Source organism: Phyllobates terribilis, unplaced genomic scaffold, assembly GCF_046119375.1.
Source record: "Phyllobates terribilis strain yellow unplaced genomic scaffold, ASM4611937v1 Scaffold_464__1_contigs__length_1435170, whole genome shotgun sequence".
Taxonomy (NCBI): domain Eukaryota; kingdom Metazoa; phylum Chordata; class Amphibia; order Anura; family Dendrobatidae; genus Phyllobates; species Phyllobates terribilis.
The window spans coordinates 10,781-32,389 of record NW_027363224.1 but is presented as its reverse complement, the minus strand read 5'-3'; the positions used below and the strand labels follow the sequence as shown (position 1 = coordinate 32,389).

Sequence of the window (21,609 nt, the reverse complement as noted above, 5' to 3'; positions counted from 1 at the left end):
TGGTGTTACAAAGGTCCGGACATTTGTGTTAAAAATCGCTGATTGGTCGTTGGCGCTGGCCGCGACCAATCACCGATCTTGGCGGCAAATTCAAACACCTCTGTGCTGATTGGTCGCCGATGCTGTGCGCGACCAATCACCGATTTTGGCGGCACATTTAAATAGCGTCCGCGACCAATCAGTACAGCGGTGTTTAAATGTGGAGCCAAGATCGGTGATTGGTCGCGGCCGATATTTAAATTTGGCGCCCAAATCGGTGATTGGTCGCGGGCAGCGCCAGCGACCAATCAGCGATTTTTAACACAAATGTCCAGACCTTTGTAACACCATGCGGATACTGTGGGGACATCAGCGGCTAGGGTGTGAAGGGAGGACCGGGGAGCGGCGCTGCGGGTCGGGATACTTCTGCTCCGAGCGCCCGCTCATGTCCCGGGTTCTCGGAGCGGAAGTATCCGCACAGGCAGCGGCGCTGACATCCATGCGGCTAGGGCGTGAAGGGAGGACCGGGGAGCGGTGCTGACATCCAATTGGTCACGGCCGCTATTTAAATGTGCCGCACAAATCGGTGATTGGTCGCCGACTTGGCCCGCGACCAATCACTGATCTTGCGGCCAAAGTTAAACAGTACTGTGCTGATTGGTCGCGGACGCTGCCCGCGACCAATCACCGATTTGGGCGCCAAATTTAAATATCGGCCGCGACCAATCACCGATCTTGGCTCCACATTTAAACACCGCTGTGCTGATTGGTCGCCGACGCTGGGCACGACCAATCACCGATTTTGGCGCCACATTTAAATAGCGTCCGCGACCAATCCGCACAGCGGTGTGGAGCCAAGATCGGTGATTTGTCGCGGCCGATATTTGAATGTGGCGCCCAAATCGGTGATTGGTCGCGGGCAGCATCCGCGACCAATCAGCACCGTAGTGTTTAACTTTTGCGGCAAGATCCGTGATTGGTCGTGGGACAAGACCGCGACCAATCACCGATTTGTGCGGCACTTTTAAATAGCGTCCGCGACCAATTGGATGTCAGCGCCGCTCCCCCGTCCTCCCTTCACACCATAGCCGCATGGATGTCAGCGGCGCTGCCTGTGCGGATAGTTCCGCTCCGATAACCCGGGACATGAGCGGGCGCTGGCAGAAGAAGTATCCCGACCCGCAGCGCCGCTCCCCGGTCCTCCCTTCACACCCTAGCCGCTGATGTCCCCACAGTATCCGCATGGTGTTACAAAGGTCCGGACATTTGTGTTAAAAATCGCTGATTGGTCGCTGGCACTGCCCGCGACCAATCACCGATTTGGGCGCCAAATTTAAATATCGGCCGCGACCAATCACCGATCTTGGCTCCACATTTAAACACCGCTGTGGTGATTGGTCGCGGCCGATATTTAAATTTGGCGCCCAAATCGGTGATTGGTCGCGGGCAGCGTCGGCGACCAATCAGCACAGCGGTGTTTAAGTTTTGCGCTAAGATCAGTGATTGGTCGGGTCCGAAGACCCAGACCAATCATCGAATCGTCTTGGTGAGGACCGGGGAGCGGCGCTGCCTGTGCGGCTACTTACGCTGCGAGAACCCGGGACATCGCGGGCGCTCGCAGCAGAAGTATCCCGACCCGCAGCGCTGGTCCCCGGTCCTCCCTTCCGCATGGAGGTCAGCGGCGCCGGCGGTCCTTCCGCTGCTACCGGCCTGGAGATGAGCGCCTCGCGACGCTCATCTCCCGGCTGCATCTCCTTCCCGCAGATGGGTCTGGCGGTCGGGTTCCTTCTGCTGTTGCCGGCCGGGAGATGAGCGCCTCGCGGCACTCATCTCCCGGCTGCATCGCCGCTCAGCTCCATCCCGCAGATGAGCCGCTAACGGCCGCCATCTTTTTTTAGAAATCCCCCGGCGCTGATTGGCCGCTGCCGGACCAATGAGCGACGCGGGATTTCCTGGACAGACAGACACACCGACAGACACACAGACAGACAGACAGACAGACAGACGGGATAAGACGATTATATATATAGATATACACTGCACAGTACCACTTCTCTTGTCCTGTATAGTGGGTGTAATTCTCAGTATCTGTATTATTCTGTATATATACACTGCACAGTACCACTTCTCTTGTCCTGTATACTGGGTGTAATTCTCAGTATCTGTATTATTCTGTATATTATACTGGGTGTCATTCTCAGTATCTGTATTATTCTGTATATATACTCTGCATAGTACTACTTCTCTTGTCCTGTATACTGGGTGTAATTCTCAGTATCTGTATTATTCTGTATATATACACTGCACAGTACCACTTCTCCTGTCCTGTATACTGGGTGTAATTCTCAGTATCTGTATTATTCTGTATATATACACTGCACAGTACCACTTCTCCTGTCCTGTATACTGAGTGTCATTCTCAGTATCTGTATTATTCTGTATATATACACTGCACAGTACCACTTCTCCTGTCCTGTATACTGGGTGTCATTCTCAGTATCTGTATTATTCTGTATATATACACTGCACAGTACCACTTCTCCTGTCCTGTATACTGGGTGTAATTCTCAGTATCTGTATTATTCTGTATATATACTCTGCACAGTACTACTTCTCCTGTCCTGTATACTGGGTGTCATTCTCAGTATCTGTATTATTCTGTATATATACTCTGCACAGTACTACTTCTCTTGTCCTGTATGCTGGGTGTAATTCTCAGTATCTGTATTATTCTGTATATATACACTGCACAGTACCACTTCTCTTGTCCTGTATACTGGGTGTCATTCTCAGTATCTGTATTATTCTGTATATATACTCTGCACAGTACTACTTCTCTTGTCCTGTATGCTGGGTGTAATTCTCAGTATCTGTATTATTCTGTATATATACTCTGCACAGTACTACTTCTCTTGTCCTGTATACTGGGTGTCATTCTCAGTATCTGTATTATTCTGTATATATACACTGCACAGTGCCACTTCTCTTGTCCTGTATACTGGGTGTCATTCTCAGTATCTGTATTATTCTGTATATATACACTGCACAGTGCCACTTCTCTTGTCCTGTATACTGGGTGTAATTCTCAGTATCTGTATTATTCTGTATATATACACTGCACAGTACCACTTCTCTTGTCCTGTATAGTGGATGTAATTCTCAGTATCTGTATTATTCTGTATATATACACTGCACAGTACCACTTCTCTTGTCCTGTATACTGGGTGTCATTCTCAGTATCTGTATTATTCTGTATATATACACTGCACAGTACCACTTCTCCTGTCCTGTATACTGGGTGTCATTCTCAGTATCTGTATTATTCTGTATATATACACTGCACAGTATCACTTCTCCTGTCCTGTATACTGGGTGTCATTCTCAGTATCTGTATTATTCTGTATATATACACTGCACAGTACCACTTCTCCTGTCCTGTATACTGGGTGTCATTCTCAGTATCTGTATTATTCTGTATATATACACTGCACAGTACCACTTCTCCTGTCCTGTATACTGGGTGTAATTCTCAGTATCTGTATTATTCTGTATATATACTCTGCACAGTACTACTTCTCCTGTCCTGTATGCTGGGTGTCATTCTCAGTATCTGTATTATTCTGTATATATACACTGCACAGTGCCACTTCTCTTGTCCTGTATACTGGGTGTCATTCTCAGTATCTGTATTATTCTGTATATATACTCTGCACAGTACTACTTCTCTTGTCCTGTATGCTGGGTGTAATTCTCAGTATCTGTATTATTCTGTATATATACACTGCACAGTACCACTTCTCTTGTCCTGTATACTGGGTGTCATTCTCAGTATCTGTATTATTCTGTATATATACTCTGCACAGTACTACTTCTCTTGTCCTGTATACTGGGTGTAATTCTCAGTATCTGTATTATTCTGTATATATACACTGCACAGTGCCACTTCTCTTGTCCTGTATACTGGGTGTCATTCTCAGTATCTGTATTATTCTGTATATATACACTGCAAAGTGCCACTTCTCTTGTCCTGTATACTGGGTGTCATTCTCAGTATCTGGATTATTCTGTATATATACTCTGCACAGTACTCCTTCTCTTGTCCTGTATACTGGGTGTCATTCTCAGTATCTGTATTATTCTGTATATATACTCTGCACAGTACTACTTCTCTTGTCCTGTATACTGGGTGTCATTCTCAGTATCTGTATTATTCTGTATATATACACTGCACAGTACCACTTCTCTTGTCCTGTATACTGGGTGTAATTCTCAGTATCTTGTAATGCAGCAGCTTGCTAGCATTACTGTAAATGGTCCAGGATGTGTTTTACCTGACCATGTACCTTCCCCTTTAACTGACTGGTCACATGACTGTGACATCACACAGGTCCTGTATGCACAGTAAAGGTCTGTACACATGACTGGGACAGCACACAGGACCTATACACACAGCTGACTGATCACATGACTGTGACATCAGCAAGGTCCTGTCAGTATGGGTGTATGTGTGCACAGGATATATAAACCCCGGTAATTGGAGACAGGTGTGTTCGGTGTGAGGCGTGAGGCCTGTGCTCCGTGTGTGTGGGACACCGTTTGTGAGAGGCCTAGTGAGGCCGAGTGAAGCCTGGCAGCCTGAAAGGCAAAGACTGGATCCTGTGCGGATGCTAGTGGCCTTGGAAGGCAGCGGCTTTGGAGTGAAGCCTGGTACCTGAAAGGTCGAGCCTGGATCCTGTGTGGATGTCAGTGGCCTTTGAGGGAATGACGGCTGGAGACCCCTACCTGGGAAGCCGCAAAGCCACAGTGGTGGCGGATTATTGAGGAAGAGTCCTGAAAGGCAGAGCCTGGATCCTGTGTGGATGTCAGTGGCCTTTGAGGGAACGAGGGCTGGAGACCCCCACCTGGGAAGCCGCAAAGCCACAGTGGTGGCGGATTATTGAGGAAGAGTCCTGAAAGGCAGAGCCTGGATCCTGTGTGGATGTCAGTGGCCTTTGAGGGAACGAGGGCTGGAGACCCCTACCTGGGAAGCCACAAAGCCACAGTGGTGGCGGATTAAAATGGACTGCAGCAACTAAACCCGGCAAAGGTAATACACTTTGTTACATGGACTGTGTTATGGTCATTGATAATTTATTACCTTGCCGTAGGCTGTAACCTGGAGCAAGTGGGCCTGTGTGCCACTTGTCTCATGAATGTTGTAGATATGTGTGTCGGCGTGCCACGGAGTTGGACCTGGTGAACTGTGGCTTATGATGTAATAAACTGCAACATTGTGAGAAAAATGTAAAGACATTGCACGTGTGCATTGATTGACGCAGCGAAGCGAGTAACCCCCAGTATGATGACTAGCGCTGCCTTACAATCTGTATTATTCTGTATATTATACTGGGTGTCATTCTCAGTATCTGTATTATTCTGTATATATACACTGCACAGTACCACTTCTCTTGTCCTGTATAGTGGATGTAATTCTCAGTATCTGTATTATTCTGTATATATACACTGCACAGTACCACTTCTCTTGTCCTGTATACTGGGTGTCATTCTCAGTATCTGTATTATTCTGTATATATACACTGCACAGTACCACTTCTCTTGTCCTGTATAGTGGATGTAATTCTCACTATCTGTATTATTCTGTATATATACACTGCACAGTACCACTTCTCTTGTCCTGTATAGTGGATGTAATTCTCAGTATCTGTATTATTCTGTATATATACACTGCACAGTACCACTTCTCTTGTCCTGTATACTGGGTGTCATTCTCAGTATCTGTATTATTCTGTGTATATATACACTGCACAGTGCCACTTCTCTTGTCCTGTATACTGGGTGTCATTCTCAGTATCTGTATTATTCTGTATATATACACTGCACAGTACCACTTCTCTTGTCCTGTATACTGGGTGTAATTCTCAGTATCTGTATTATTCTGTATATTACACTGGGTGTAATTCTCAGTATCTGTATTATTCTGTATATATACACTGCACAGTGCCACTTCTCTTGTCCTGTATACTGGGTGTAATTCTCACTATCTGTATTATTCTGTATATATACACTGCACAGTACCACTTCTCTTGTCCTGTATACTGGGTGTAATTCTCAGTATCTCTATTATTCTGTATATTACACTGGGTGTAATTCTCAGTATCTGTATTATTCTGTATATATACACTGCACAGTACCACTTCTCTTGTCCTGTATACTGGGTGTCATTCTCAGTATCTCTATTATTCTGTATATATACACTGCACAGTACCACTTCTCTTGTCCTGTATACTGGGTGTAATTCTCACTATCTGTATTATTCTGTATATTACACTGGGTGTAATGCTCAGTATCTGTATTATTCTGTATATATACACTGCACAGTACCACTTCTCCTGTCCTGTATACTGGGTGTCATTCTCACTATCTGTATTATTCTGTATATATACACTGCACAGTACCACTTCTCCTGCCCTGTATACTGGGTGTCATTCTCACTATCTGTATTATTCTGTATATATACACTGCACAGTACCACTTCTCCTGCCCTGTATACTGGGTGTCATTCTCACTATCTGTATTATTCTGTATATATACACTGCACAGTACCACTTCTCCTGCCCTGTATACTGGGTGTCATTCTCACTATCTGTATTATTCTGTATATATACACTGCACAGTGCCACTTCTCTTGTCCTGTATACTGGGTGTCATTCTCAGTATCTGTATTATTCTGTATATATACTCTGCACAGTACTACTTCTCTTGTCCTGTATAGTGGATGTAATTCTCAGTATCTGTATTATTCTGTATATAAACACTGCACAGTACCACTTCTCCTGTCCTGAATCGTGGATGTAATTCTCAGTATCTGTATTATTCTGTATATATACACTGCACAGTACCACTTCTCTTGTCCTGTATAGTGGATGTAATTCTCAGTATCTGTATTATTCTGTATATATACTCTGCACAGTACTACTTCTCTTGTCCTGTATAGTGGATGTAATTCTCAGTATCTGTATTATTCTGTATATAAACACTGCACAGTACCACTTCTCCTGTCCTGAATTGTGGATGTAATTCTCAGTATTTGCATTATTCTGTATATATACACTGCACAGTACCACTTCTCTTGTCCTGTATAGTGGATGTAATTCTCAGTATCTGTATTATTCTGTATATAAACACTGCACAGTACCACTTCTCCTGTCCTGAATCGTGGATGTAATTCTCAGTATCTGTATTATTCTGTATATATACACTGCACAGTGCCACTTCTCTTGTCCTGTATACTGGGTGTAATTCTCACTATCTGTATTATTCTGTATATATACACTGCACAGTACCAGTTCTCCTGTCCTGTATACTGGGTGTAATTCTCAGTATCTGTATTATTCTGTATATATACACTGCACAGTACCAGTTCTCCTGTCCTGTATACTGGGTGTCATTCTCAGTATCTGTATTATTCTGCATATATACACTGCACAGTACCACTTCTCTTGTCCTGTATACTGGGTGTAATTCTCAGTATCTGTATTATTCTGTATATATACACTGCACAGTACCACTTCTCCTGTCCTGTATACTGGGTGTCATTCTCAGTATCTGTATTATTCTGTATATATACTCTGCACAGTACCACTTCTCCTGTCCTGTATACTGGGTGTCATTCTCAGTATCTGTATTATTCTGTATATATACTCTGCACAGTACCACTTCTCCTGTTCTGCTGAAGAAGAGGTGGCATTGGCTTTGGGGAGGGTCAGTACTGATGGGTTTATTATTTTCTATGTCTACAATCCTATGGTTAAATAAAAATTAATCCTGAACAACTTGTTTAAAGGGGTTATCTGAAGTTTGGAAATTGTCCTCTATCATTGGGATATGGAATAATTTTCTGATTGCTGGGGGTCCAACAGCCGGGACCCCCACTGTTTCCGAGACCCAGGGATCTGAAGAGCTCTGGGTGAATGGAGCGGTAGTCGATCATTCGCATTGCAGCTCCATTCACACGTGGCTTAATAAACATCCCCTATAATGGAGTGGTGAGGGGCATGAACAAGAAAGCAAAATGTGCTGAACTTTTCATTGTGCCTCAATGGGATGAGGGGGGCGGTGATTTGGTATGTGGGCTGGTGGGGTTTGTGTGACAGGCGTGCTTTTTCATTTTTCATCCCATTCCAGCCCTGATATCTCTCTCTCTATCTCTCTATCTCTCTATCTCTCTATCTCTCTATCTCTCTATCTCTCTATCTCTCTATCTCTCTATCTCTCTATCTCTCTATCTCTCTATCTCTCTATCTCTCTATCTCTCTATCTCTCTATCTCTCTATCTCTCTATCTCTCTATCTCTCTATCTCTCTATCTCTCTATCTCTCTATCTCTCTATCTCTCTATCTCTCTATCTCTCTATCTCTCTATCTCTCTATCTCTCTATCTCTCTATCTCTCTATCTCTCTATCTCTCTATCTCTCTATCTCTCTATCTCTCTATCTCTCTATCTCTCTATCTCTCTATCTCTCTATCTCTCTATCTCTCTATCTCTCTATCTCTCTATCTCTCTATCTCTCTATCTCTCTATCTCTCTATCTCTCTATCTCTCTATCTCTCTATCTCTCTATCTCTCTATCTCTCTATCTCTCTATCTCTCTATCTCTCTATCTCTCTATCTCTCTATCTCTCTATCTCTCTATCTCTCTATCTCTCTATCTCTCTATCTCTCTATCTCTCTATCTCTCTATCTCTCTATCTCTCTATCTCTCTATCTCTCTATCTCTCTATCTCTCTATCTCTCTATCTCTCTATCTCTCTATCTCTCTATCTCTCTATCTCTCTATCTCTCTATCTCTCTATCTCTCTATCTCTCTATCTCTCTATCTCTCTATCTCTCTATCTCTCTATCTCTCTATCTCTCTATCTCTCTATCTCTCTATCTCTCTATCTCTCTATCTCTCTATCTCTCTATCTCTCTATCTCTCTATCTCTCTATCTCTCTATCTCTCTATCTCTCTATCTCTCTATCTCTCTATCTCTCTATCTCTCTATCTCTCTATCTCTCTATCTCTCTATCTCTCTATCTCTCTATCTCTCTATCTCTCTATCTCTCTATCTCTCTATCTCTCTATCTCTCTATCTCTCTATCTCTCTATCTCTCTATCTCTCTATCTCTCTATCTCTCTATCTCTCTATCTCTCTATCTCTCTATCTCTCTATCTCTCTATCTCTCTATCTCTCTATCTCTCTATCTCTCTATCTCTCTATCTCTCTATCTCTCTATCTCTCTATCTCTCTATCTCTCTATCTCTCTATCTCTCTATCTCTCTATCTCTCTATCTCTCTATCTCTCTATCTCTCTATCTCTCTATCTCTCTATCTCTCTATCTCTCTATCTCTCTATCTCTCTATCTCTCTATCTCTCTATCTCTCTATCTCTCTATCTCTCTATCTCTCTATCTCTCTATCTCTCTATCTCTCTATCTCTCTATCTCTCTATCTCTCTATCTCTCTATCTCTCTATCTCTCTATCTCTCTATCTCTCTATCTCTCTATCTCTCTATCTCTCTATCTCTCTATCTCTCTATCTCTCTATCTCTCTATCTCTCTATCTCTCTATCTCTCTATCTCTCTATCTCTCTATCTCTCTATCTCTCTATCTCTCTATCTCTCTATCTCTCTATCTCTCTATCTCTCTATCTCTCTATCTCTCTATCTCTCTATCTCTCTATCTCTCTATCTCTCTATCTCTCTATCTCTCTATCTCTCTATCTCTCTATCTCTCTATCTCTCTATCTCTCTATCTCTCTATCTCTCTATCTCTCTATCTCTCTATCTCTCTATCTCTCTATCTCTCTATCTCTCTATCTCTCTATCTCTCTATCTCTCTATCTCTCTATCTCTCTATCTCTCTATCTCTCTATCTCTCTATCTCTCTATCTCTCTATCTCTCTATCTCTCTATCTCTCTATCTCTCTATCTCTCTATCTCTCTATCTCTCTATCTCTCTATCTCTCTATCTCTCTATCTCTCTATCTCTCTATCTCTCTATCTCTCTATCTCTCTATCTCTCTATCTCTCTATCTCTCTATCTCTCTATCTCTCTATCTCTCTATCTCTCTATCTCTCTATCTCTCTATCTCTCTATCTCTCTATCTCTCTATCTCTCTATCTCTCTATCTCTCTATCTCTCTATCTCTCTATCTCTCTATCTCTCTATCTCTCTATCTCTCTATCTCTCTATCTCTCTATCTCTCTATCTCTCTATCTCTCTATCTCTCTATCTCTCTATCTCTCTATCTCTCTATCTCTCTATCTCTCTATCTCTCTATCTCTCTATCTCTCTATCTCTCTATCTCTCTATCTCTCTATCTCTCTATCTCTCTATCTCTCTATCTCTCTATCTCTCTATCTCTCTATCTCTCTATCTCTCTATCTCTCTATCTCTCTATCTCTCTATCTCTCTATCTCTCTATCTCTCTATCTCTCTATCTCTCTATCTCTCTATCTCTCTATCTCTCTATCTCTCTATCTCTCTATCTCTCTATCTCTCTATCTCTCTATCTCTCTATCTCTCTATCTCTCTATCTCTCTATCTCTCTATCTCTCTATCTCTCTATCTCTCTATCTCTCTATCTCTCTATCTCTCTATCTCTCTATCTCTCTATCTCTCTATCTCTCTATCTCTCTATCTCTCTATCTCTCTATCTCTCTATCTCTCTATCTCTCTATCTCTCTATCTCTCTATCTCTCTATCTCTCTATCTCTCTATCTCTCTATCTCTCTATCTCTCTATCTCTCTATCTCTCTATCTCTCTATCTCTCTATCTCTCTATCTCTCTATCTCTCTATCTCTCTATCTCTCTATCTCTCTATCTCTCTATCTCTCTATCTCTCTATCTCTCTATCTCTCTATCTCTCTATCTCTCTATCTCTCTATCTCTCTATCTCTCTATCTCTCTATCTCTCTATCTCTCTATCTCTCTATCTCTCTATCTCTCTATCTCTCTATCTCTCTATCTCTCTATCTCTCTATCTCTCTATCTCTCTATCTCTCTATCTCTCTATCTCTCTATCTCTCTATCTCTCTATCTCTCTATCTCTCTATCTCTCTATCTCTCTATCTCTCTATCTCTCTATCTCTCTATCTCTCTATCTCTCTATCTCTCTATCTCTCTATCTCTCTATCTCTCTATCTCTCTATCTCTCTATCTCTCTATCTCTCTATCTCTCTATCTCTCTATCTCTCTATCTCTCTATCTCTCTATCTCTCTATCTCTCTATCTCTCTATCTCTCTATCTCTCTATCTCTCTATCTCTCTATCTCTCTATCTCTCTATCTCTCTATCTCTCTATCTCTCTATCTCTCTATCTCTCTATCTCTCTATCTCTCTATCTCTCTATCTCTCTATCTCTCTATCTCTCTATCTCTCTATCTCTCTATCTCTCTATCTCTCTATCTCTCTATCTCTCTATCTCTCTATCTCTCTATCTCTCTATCTCTCTATCTCTCTATCTCTCTATCTCTCTATCTCTCTATCTCTCTATCTCTCTATCTCTCTATCTCTCTATCTCTCTATCTCTCTATCTCTCTATCTCTCTATCTCTCTATCTCTCTATCTCTCTATCTCTCTATCTCTCTATCTCTCTATCTCTCTATCTCTCTATCTCTCTATCTCTCTATCTCTCTATCTCTCTATCTCTCTATCTCTCTTTTAAAAGCAGAAGTGTTAATATGTATTTTTTATCGCTTAGCAGAATGCAGAGTGAAGTTTGATAGATATAAGAAAATCTCAATAAATATAGAAGTTGTTTTTTTTTTTTATTAGGGATAGGGTAGAAGGATAAGGGATGAACAAAATCAGGGACAGAATCAGTAGACAAAATCATAGTCAGGAAGAAATCCGGATCAGATACCAGGTGATCAGTAAAAAAAGCCAAGTCAGGCGAGCAGTATGGATAGAGCGGAGCCTGGTGACAGAGGCATTACCGAAACAAGTCCGGGTAGAGGTGTTACAGTTAGAAGGCCACAGGTAGATGGTGAAGGTCCTTCTTTACAGGTCCAGCAGTGATGGTGGATCAGCTGTACTCCGCTAGATGCGGAGCTTTTCCGTCTTTTAGATGACACTTGGGCAACAGCGACAGCATGCAAATGCACGAGCTGCCCTGGATAGTCCACGCCGGCAGGATGATAAGATCCGGCGGAAGATGGAACCTAAGAGAAGAGAAATACATACAATGTAAGTGATGGGACTCCATATTACATGATGCTACTGTGCGGTCAGTGTGGCCGGCCGGACAGCAGAGGAATCTTATTCACACAGATGTCCGGGGTCATTGTCAGCCATCATACATGTGACAATCCCATCACTGACAGATGACATCTGCTCCCCATGACTTATTCTCATCACTAACATCACACAACATGGAGATGATTCTCACACTTACCTCGTCTCTTTTTCCCCTTTTTCCCATTTTCTGAGTTTTGTTGGTCTATACTCAGATTCATTTCAGATTTTCTTTCCTCTTCAGTTGTAAATTCTGATCAGAAAGTAAAAAAAACTCAGTAAAGAAATATTCTTATAGGATCTGCTTTGTGTACTGTATATAGAAGAATTGTTCTAGTCCTGTCCCCTATAGTCCTGATAATCTGGCATTGCATTATTATAGGGCAGAATAAGTCCTATATACCGTTCATGACCTAATCTGAGGGGCATTAGATGTATCACTGATATGGAGCAGTAAGCGCCCTGTGTGCCGCCACGTGGTGCATCACTAATGAGCGATATTCTACTATAGGAGACGATGTCTTCTTATATTGAAGTGAGTTCCTGGATGCTAAAACGTATTTTACAGAATCCATGAAAACAATTCCTGGATAAAATTAAGGAAATAGAAATACAGTATGGGCCCATGGAAAATATAATTGGGATCCATGAAACCTGGACAACATAGGAGACCTAATACAGAGAAACCAAATATTTGAACCTTAAAGTCAACATTCACCTTTTGATGCTGTACATACATACCTGATGATGGGGACGAGGAGGGCAAGCTGTTTATAGCATTGTCGCTATCAGATTCAGAAAGCGATTCTTTCTGCCTGTCAGGAAGAATCAGGGGGTCGGACCAGAAGACCCAGGAGGTAACTTCCAACTCTCCCATTCTATGATTTAAGAAAAACATGTAAATCACAAGTCAATGCAGAATAAAAGGGGTGGTCTCACTAGAAGAACACCGACTAGAGGGCCTAATAGGACATATGACTGTCATAGTGAGGAAGGTTTTATGCTCCAATCTACCTTCTATGGATCAGAGCGAAAAACAACTAGCAATAATGGCTGGCATGTAATACTACATCTCTCCTACAGTATGGGCAGCTCTAATACGCGTGAATGGCTGCAATTATGGGCTATTATCACCAACGGTTTCTGAAGCCAAAAGCACAATGACCGCTAATCATTGAGGCTGAATTTGATATTATGGTATTTATGTCCTATATTATATGTTGTGCATATATATCAGCCTGGAACTCCCATTAATGACCCCATAATCTACTCACATTTCTGAGATATTTGTATTGGTTGCTGGCGTACACTCTGGAGGAGACTTCTGGTCCTCATCATTCATCGTTCTGGTAGTGATGGTACAGAGCTAAACATGGACAAAAACAAGATATGAAATACTTTTTTTTACTTTTAGAGGTCTTTTTTGTTTCACATATTTTGGATTTATTGATCACATACGGTACTTACTTTAGAAAGCCTTTCAGAAGATGATGTAAAATTTTGGAAGTCAAGGTTCTCATTGTTCTCACTTGTACCCTCCTCATCCTCTGAGACCGAATGGTCTATTTCAGAGTGATCTACAAAAGTAATGAAGTATTATTAGAGGTTGTTAGTATAAAACAGGCGTCATTTATCACAATATTAGTGGGTACTGATTATTACATTTTATGGAAGACAAGACAAACAGCCACTTAGTCTAGATGATGTCTTCTTCTACTTACCGATAAATAAGCTGTTGTCCACATCTGAGGCAAGCTGAGGAATGTACTCTGGCTTCTGACTTAGAAGGTTGTTAAAATCTAAGTCACTCAGGAATGGATGACTCTTGATCTCAAGTGATCCTCCTGGAAAAAGAACAAAACAAAAGTGATGTGGACATTGTCAGAGATTGCTTCACATCTGAACAGTTTAACTTAATCTGAATTAATGACATAACTGAGTCAACATGAAGGAAGAAGACTGAAAGTCATAGTGTGGAGAACTAGAAATGGACAATCTGATAGAGAAGTGTTGATCCTCAAGGACATGAGTGATAAGTGTGATAGGTGAATAGTATTATATCTCTTACCTGTCCCAAGTCTATCTGCAGGATTTGTTCTGAGCAGCTCAGTAATCAGGTTCTGTGCATTGGGAGTAGGAGCGGAATTACAATCCCAAATTATTTCACCTGTTATACAGAAAATAAAATCTCTTTACTGGACTGTAAGCTAAAGCAAAGTAAACACCTAAACCAATGTAACTGATCAAAGCAATGGTCGGATCATTCCACTTACCAATGACAATCCTGTCATAAAGCTCAGCTACAGAATCTCCATCAAATGGTACAGATCCCGTGAGAAATTTATGTAGGATTATCCCCATTGACCACCAGTCAACAGGTCTTCCATAGCCTTCTTTGAGGATGACCTCTGGGGCGATGTAATATGGGGTGCCACATAACTGGAAAACAACAGAAGATAAAGATGAAAATGATAAAATTGTTATTATAACACGTTCTCGCCATAAAAACACAATGACAAAAGATAAAATATCAATGGAAGCGTTCTCTAGAAATGAAGAATGTAGAGAAGACACAATAGTGTGATGAGATTTGTAAAGAAAAAAAAACATATGCCAAAGGCAAGGTGAACAGATGGGGTATATTAGTTAACCAAATACCAAAGCAAAACAAAGAAAACCCCTTAAAATAGAATCTTTAATAGCTACATTTAAAAGCACCCATATCAATATATGAAGACAAAATGCATAAAATGTACAATATATGGGTAGTGGGATAAACGTAGGATAATTGACATGCAGGCTTGCCCTAGAGATCCCAAATGGGCTGATATCCCGCCTGCCAGTGGAGGTTGACACCCTAGCTAATCGGTTTGGCGCCCCCCCTCCACATCGGCACTCCCTCCGTGACCCTATCCACCCCTAGACAGACATACACATATACAGATAATGATGAAAGGCAGACAGTCATGTCGCTGCTAACATGCTGAATGAAAAAAAGGCAATATTCAATGTATCAATTATATGGAAACAGGGAAGCTGATATAATGTAGTTCCACTAGTACAGATAGGATATCAAATGCACCAATCTATACACAATTCAGTATGATATATAAACCATCATTCAGAAGCCTATTATAGATTAGTGCTGGCAATTACGGGCAACAAGAACAATATTATAAAAGCACGTGTGCTCAATTAACGGTAAACATAGGAACATAAATATGTCCAAAGTAGTAACAAGTCACCTATATAATGACATTGAGCATGAAGATAATAGTCTAGGACAGACGGTACATATAGACAACCTCAAAACCACCCTGGCTAATCTATAATCAGGACTGATCTACACAGGACACGTCCAAATGTTGGGACAGAGCATTATCCAGTGTGCGAATTACAAAAAAAGTTGCCAAAAAAGCATTTTAGTCAGCAGTAACCAGAGGACTTATCTGTAAATTGTCCCAACACGTTTCTCCCCCTCCTAATTTGGGGTTCATCAGGGGATCATATTAGGAGATAGCCACAATGAGTCAGTGGACAGACGCGGGAGATAAATACACCCCGATCGGAGAATACTGCTGCCGCCACATTTTATGGATTTTGTCTTTATATATTGATATGGGTGCTTTTAACTGTATCTATTAAAAGTTATATTTAAGGTCTTTCTTTGCTTTGGTCCTTGGAGATTTGTAAAGAACAAGCTAAATTCCTGTAAGTGTTACCCACCTCACGGTCCAGGAACTCCCTGGTGATGTCCTCCGCTAATTCCTTGTAGGTGTTGGTTTTTGGTATCATGACACCAACTTTTGAAATCCCAAAATCGGTAACTTTTATGTGTCCAGCAGATGTAATCAGGAGGCTGTGGAAGAGAAGATGGTTTTAGCCTCACAGACCGTATGATAATAAATGATAACTTCCCCCCTTTATTATACTACGAGGGGCACTTACTTATCCGGCTTCAGGTCTCTGTGCACCACACCGTAGCTATGGAGGTATTCCACAGCAAGAACCGCTTCTCCAAAGTATAAGCGGGCCAAGGGGACAGATAGAGGACCCCTGGTGCTTAGGAGGGTCTCACAGTCGCCACCTATAGAAGAAAGGAAATATGACCGGTGAGTGGTTTATACAGCAGATCACCATGATGTATAATGGGAAGTGAGCGGAGACATTGGGATAGGAGAGAATATAAACAGATATAATGTATAGTGCACATAATATTAGTCTGAATCGATGGAGAATTGTCGTCCATGTAACTAATAACATAAAGTGATGTCACATCTCGTCTACAGCTGGAGATACTGACATGCTCAGTGCGGACTTACAGGGAGATCACACAGACTGTGGCGGACAGAGAAATCTCAGGGCCCCATAGCAAAAGTTCTAACTGCACGCCCCTTCAAAAAAAACCCTTACTGAAGTCAATCGATGTTCTCAACAGCAATACACCTTTTATAGCCATTTTAGCATATGATGCTCCCAAAAATGCCCCCACCCACAGACTGAGTTAGATATCCCCACAGTGAAATCTTAATCCAGTTTCACCTTACAGATATAATGTAGCACCTGTCTATAATGTCCCCACTCAGTATGAGGCCAGTCACAGCCCCCTACTCAGTATAATGACGCCCACAGCCCCCCCTACTTAATATAATGGCCCCCATAGCCCCTCAGACAATATAATGGTCTCCACCACTGCCCACTCAGTATGATGGCCCCCAAAGCCAATCAAACAGAATTAGGATCCCCACACAGAATAGGGACCCCCACTGCACACCATTCAATATGAGGACCCCCAGGGGGTGTAGGGGCATGTACAGTCACCAACTCAATATAGCGGCATTCACAGTCCCCTATAGCCCCTCACACGGCACACCATTCAGTATTATGGTACCCACAACCCTCAATTCTCAGTATTATGGCTTCCACCAATCTCGCAACTCAGTATTATGCCCCCACCAGCCCAACAACTAAGTATAATTGCTCTCACCAGCCCCACCACTCAGTATTATGGCCCTCAGCAGCCCCACCACTCAGTGTTATTGCCCCCAACAGTCCCTCCACTTAGTAGTAAGGCACACAATAGCCCCACTACTCAGTATTATGGCCCCCACCAGCCTCAACACTCAGTATTATGGCCCTCACCAGCCCCACCACTCATTGTTACGGCCCCTACCAGCCCCACCACTTAGTAGTAAGGCACCCACCACTCAGTACTACCACCTCCACCAGCCCCACCTCTCAGTATTATGGCCCCCACCAGTATCAACACTCAGTATTATCGCTCTCACCAACCCCACTACTCAGAATTATGGCCCTTATTAGCCCCACCACTCAGTGTTATGGCCCCCACCAGCCCCACCACTTAGTAGTAAGGCACCCACCAGCCCCACCATTCAGTACTATAGCCCCCACCAGCCCTACTTCTCAGTATTATGGCCCCCACCACTACTTAGTGTTATGGCCCCCACCAGCCTCACCATTTAGAATTATCGCCCTCACCAGCCTCACCACTCAGTATTATGGCCCCAACCAGCCCTACTACTCAGCATATGGTCTCCACCTGCCCCATCACTCAGTGTTATGGCCCCCACCAGCCCCACCTGTGCAGTGTAAGTACTGAGACTCCACACTACAGATGCAATATTGTGGCGACATCGAAGAACCTGCAGTACACGGAGTCTCGGACCCATCTGCGGAGGCTGAATGGTGGATTTAGGAACCTTTGGCTCCCTGATCCACCATTGTTTTCATCGGTATTCATATTCTGACAATGTGAATACCACTGAAATTGTGATGACAGGTGGTGGAATGGGGCCCAGTGCCGAGCGGTGCCAGGCCCGATCTGACTCACTGGCACCATAGCACTGCTGCACACAGATCAATGAATTTCCAGGCATCTTGGTAATAGAAAACCTACAGTAAATGCACTGGGAGGATGTAACTGTCCTAATTATCCTAATTATATAAGCAGTGATAAGATGTAAGCAGACATGGGCTGAATATACTACAATATACATGTCCTACCTCCTACATACTCCATGACCATACACAGGTGAGATTTTGTTGGAAAGGAGCAGAGCATGGAGACCACGAAGGGACAATCTGCGAATGTTAGGATGTCCCTCTCCAGAAAGGCCAATGCCACTCTTTTTGGAGTGTTCAGGTTTCGCTTGAACATTTTCTTCAAAGCAAAGATCTGGTGTGAGTCTTTATGGTGCGCTAAGTAGACGGCACTGGAGAGAAAGAGAATCAATGGTTAGAATGAATCTTTACTACAAGAACATCTATAGAAGTCATTATATAATGTTTTGTACTAATGTTTAATGCTAGAAGTCTGTCCGTCACTGGAAGTCCATGTCTAGAATTTGATAAAAGATCACTACATAGATCACCTATGGGAGGTGTCCACAATGCCACGTCCGCCGGAGCCCTCACCCAGGTCACATTACAGATGAGAGAATCTACTGAAATTATTCTTGGGCAGATTCACTACATTAGACCAATAGATACGATTCAGTGCAAATAAAAGTTGGTCCAAATTAAAAGTGCTCCAATTGCCATAACATGACGTTAATTATGCTCCCGCATACCCCAAGACATAACAACATAATAAATGGAGGGGAGCGAAGGAGCTACAAAAAATGAAACCCATTATAGCCACTTGTCCTCTGTGCCAGTCTTTATTGCTGAGACCAGGGAGTAGACTCACATGGTCATGGTGGAGGTTGGGGGGTGCAGATGTCATTGATGAAATTTCGTGTCACCCCCTCACTTGACCATGTGTTGCCAATTACTCTTATCAGTTCGCTAATGGATTCCGAAAAGAACAGACCGGTGCGGAGGAGGGGGAAGCTCTGATGGGGGTGGCAGTGTAAGAACAGATGAGGGTCTAGGACAGGCAGGTGTAATATATTATTCTATTTTAATCCCTTTCCTTAATAGTTTGTTTTCCTACAGATCATATAATTTCCCTATGATAACACTGAAGGGAAGAGCACAGAGTCTGGAGCATTGTCATTGGGAACCTTGAGAAATGTGGATTATGCCAACAGAAAACTCACCCAAAACTTCCACTGCTGATCAGTTTGGATGTCCCATAGTCGCTCTTATGCGGCTGTCTTGACGGGGTCAATGATTTGATCACGCTCTATAAAAGAATAAGAAATTATATAAAGATATAGAAGCTGCTGGAAAAAAGCTCCAGATGCAAAAACGTCTCCCTTCTGTCATCTCCTCTTAGAATAGAGACATCCCATGGTTATATGGGGACAATACTGGAGGTGTCATTCCCACCCCATAATCTGGTGATACACCGACATCTCTCTCCATGATACTTACACCGTCAGATTCTTGGATCTCCGGGATCTCACAGATTCTACTGTCAGCATCCGCCAACACAGTTGTTTCTAAAAGAGTGAAAAAATTATGAAGAAACAAAATGTATTAGACGATATTAATCCTACATATATATTACAACAATATAACTCAGACATGACAAGATGTCTGTAAATGGGAATAATACTTATTATATAGGGATTCTAAATATGAGAACGTATGGAGCATCCATGAATAAACGTAATGGAAATGATGAAGGACTCCCCCAATCATCACATGAATGAGGACCCCCCCACCCTCGCTGTACATGTGAGTGATGGTAAGAGAGCTGAAGCGTAGGAGCCATATGCAGATTATCCTGGAAGTGCACTGGGGGCGTGTCACAGTATGGATTTCTTCTTCCACGCCCCCAGTGCACTTCCATGCTGATTTGTATACGGCTTCTACATTAGATTTCCCTTGACTGAGACATTGGATTTCTGCAAAAAATTATTACAGAGAAATGGCCAGTACAGTCATTCCACAATATGCAAAAATGTGCTGACAGGTTCCCATTACACAGAATATACAGAGTAAATGTAAGATTATTCCCTGTTCTCTATAATATCTGGATATTTCTTGTAGGAGGTCGGGTGATCGGCTTACCTGTAGTCAGATCGCTGTTCAGTCCCGGGATTAGATTTTGCTCGTCTTTGGTGTCGCCTTCTGCTGTTTCCTGGTAGATATAATATATATAATTAACATGTGGAACCTTACACTAAATCATCACATAGATAAATCAGGAAGGACTAAACCTGCATTTACAGATGCAGCCAATTGTAACTGTACAAATCAGACGTGTGCTAGAGAAGATGACGGCTCCTTACCGGGCGTTCCGAGGAGCGGGCCGGACGCTCCAGTACACACAGGACTTTTTCGGCCAGGTCTTTAATAAAAGCCAAATCTCCATATTGAGATCTTTCTTCAGCCTACAAAGAGGAAAAGAAACAAAAAGGAAAATTTGAGATGAGAAAGGTCACAATGGAGGAGGCCGCCATTGTATGTGACATTTGCTCCTCTCTGCAGATACAATAACTCTGGGGACTCATCGTGTTTTATATTGGAGGAAGGAAACTTCTATCCCACCATTATCTATAATATAACCAGGGATGGGTCCTTCTTTCCGAAGCCTCTATAGACTGCGCAAGCGCACTGTACCTGCACAATGTGGCCGCAGACAGAAGAACACATCCAGACCGGGAGGCGGACGGGGATGGAGGAGGAGTGTGGTGCCAGAAATAGAGGTATGCGTCATTTCATCATGGCTATGGGGGGTCTCCTGCTAAAAGTGGGGAGGCTATGGAGGCAGTGGCGTACCGCCAATGGCGGCAGGCCACGCCACTGCTATGGGGCCCGTGAGCCGGGGGGGGGCCCATAGCAGTCGCCTGCACCGTGTATGCCCCGCATCGGGGCCCTTGCAACAGGCTCCGCTCCCAGGCCCGGCGTTAGCACCCGGGCAAGTGCCAGGTCCCTGAGCAGGCAGGGGGCCCCACTCCGCTCAGGGCCCCGGCACAATACTTACCTCTCCCCGTGCCTCCGCAGCTCCGGTGTCTTCCGCGTCCTGTGCTGTGACGTCTCAGGTTAGAGGGTGGGATGACGTCTTTCCACCACACCCTCTGCTGAGCAGTCACAGTGCAGAGCGGGAAGACAGCGACGCTGAGGAGTCCGGAGCAGAGCAGCGGCAGCAGGTGAGGTGAGTATCTCATTTTTTTTTTTTTTAATGTATGGAGGCCTGGGGCCCATACACTATATAAGGGCTTGTACACTGTATGGAGCACTATATGGGGGCCAGTATTCTGTATGGAGGACTATATGGGGGCCCATACACTGTGTGGAGGACTATATGAGGGGCAGTATACTGTATGGATAACTATATGGGGGCCAGTATTCTGTAGGGAGGACTATATGGGGGCCCATACACTGCGTGGAGGACTATATGAGGGCCAGTATACTGTATTGAGGACTATATGGGACT

The 21,609-nt window shown here is 43.2% G+C and overlaps 1 protein-coding gene across 1 annotated transcript in view; it reads right to left on the bottom strand.

Annotated features, from left to right (window-relative positions):
• LOC141229236 (microtubule-associated serine/threonine-protein kinase 3-like) overlaps positions 1–20,310 on the bottom strand; it is a gene marked incomplete at its 5' end in the record, with an annotated part of 51,332 nt that extends 31,022 nt beyond the window's left edge. The window contains 13 exons of the mRNA XM_073667429.1: positions 12,421–12,513; positions 13,002–13,138; positions 13,535–13,626; positions 13,728–13,837; positions 13,982–14,104; positions 14,329–14,427; positions 14,534–14,699; positions 15,987–16,119; positions 16,209–16,347; positions 18,285–18,493; positions 19,322–19,407; positions 19,599–19,666; positions 20,241–20,310. Of these exons, the coding sequence (XP_073523530.1) occupies positions 12,421–12,513; positions 13,002–13,138; positions 13,535–13,626; positions 13,728–13,837; positions 13,982–14,104; positions 14,329–14,427; positions 14,534–14,699; positions 15,987–16,119; positions 16,209–16,347; positions 18,285–18,493; positions 19,322–19,407; positions 19,599–19,666; positions 20,241–20,310 (1,525 nt within the window). The remainder of the gene's footprint in view (positions 1–12,420; positions 12,514–13,001; positions 13,139–13,534; positions 13,627–13,727; positions 13,838–13,981; positions 14,105–14,328; positions 14,428–14,533; positions 14,700–15,986; positions 16,120–16,208; positions 16,348–18,284; positions 18,494–19,321; positions 19,408–19,598; positions 19,667–20,240) is intronic.
• Positions 20,311–21,609: the final 1,299 nt, after the last annotated feature.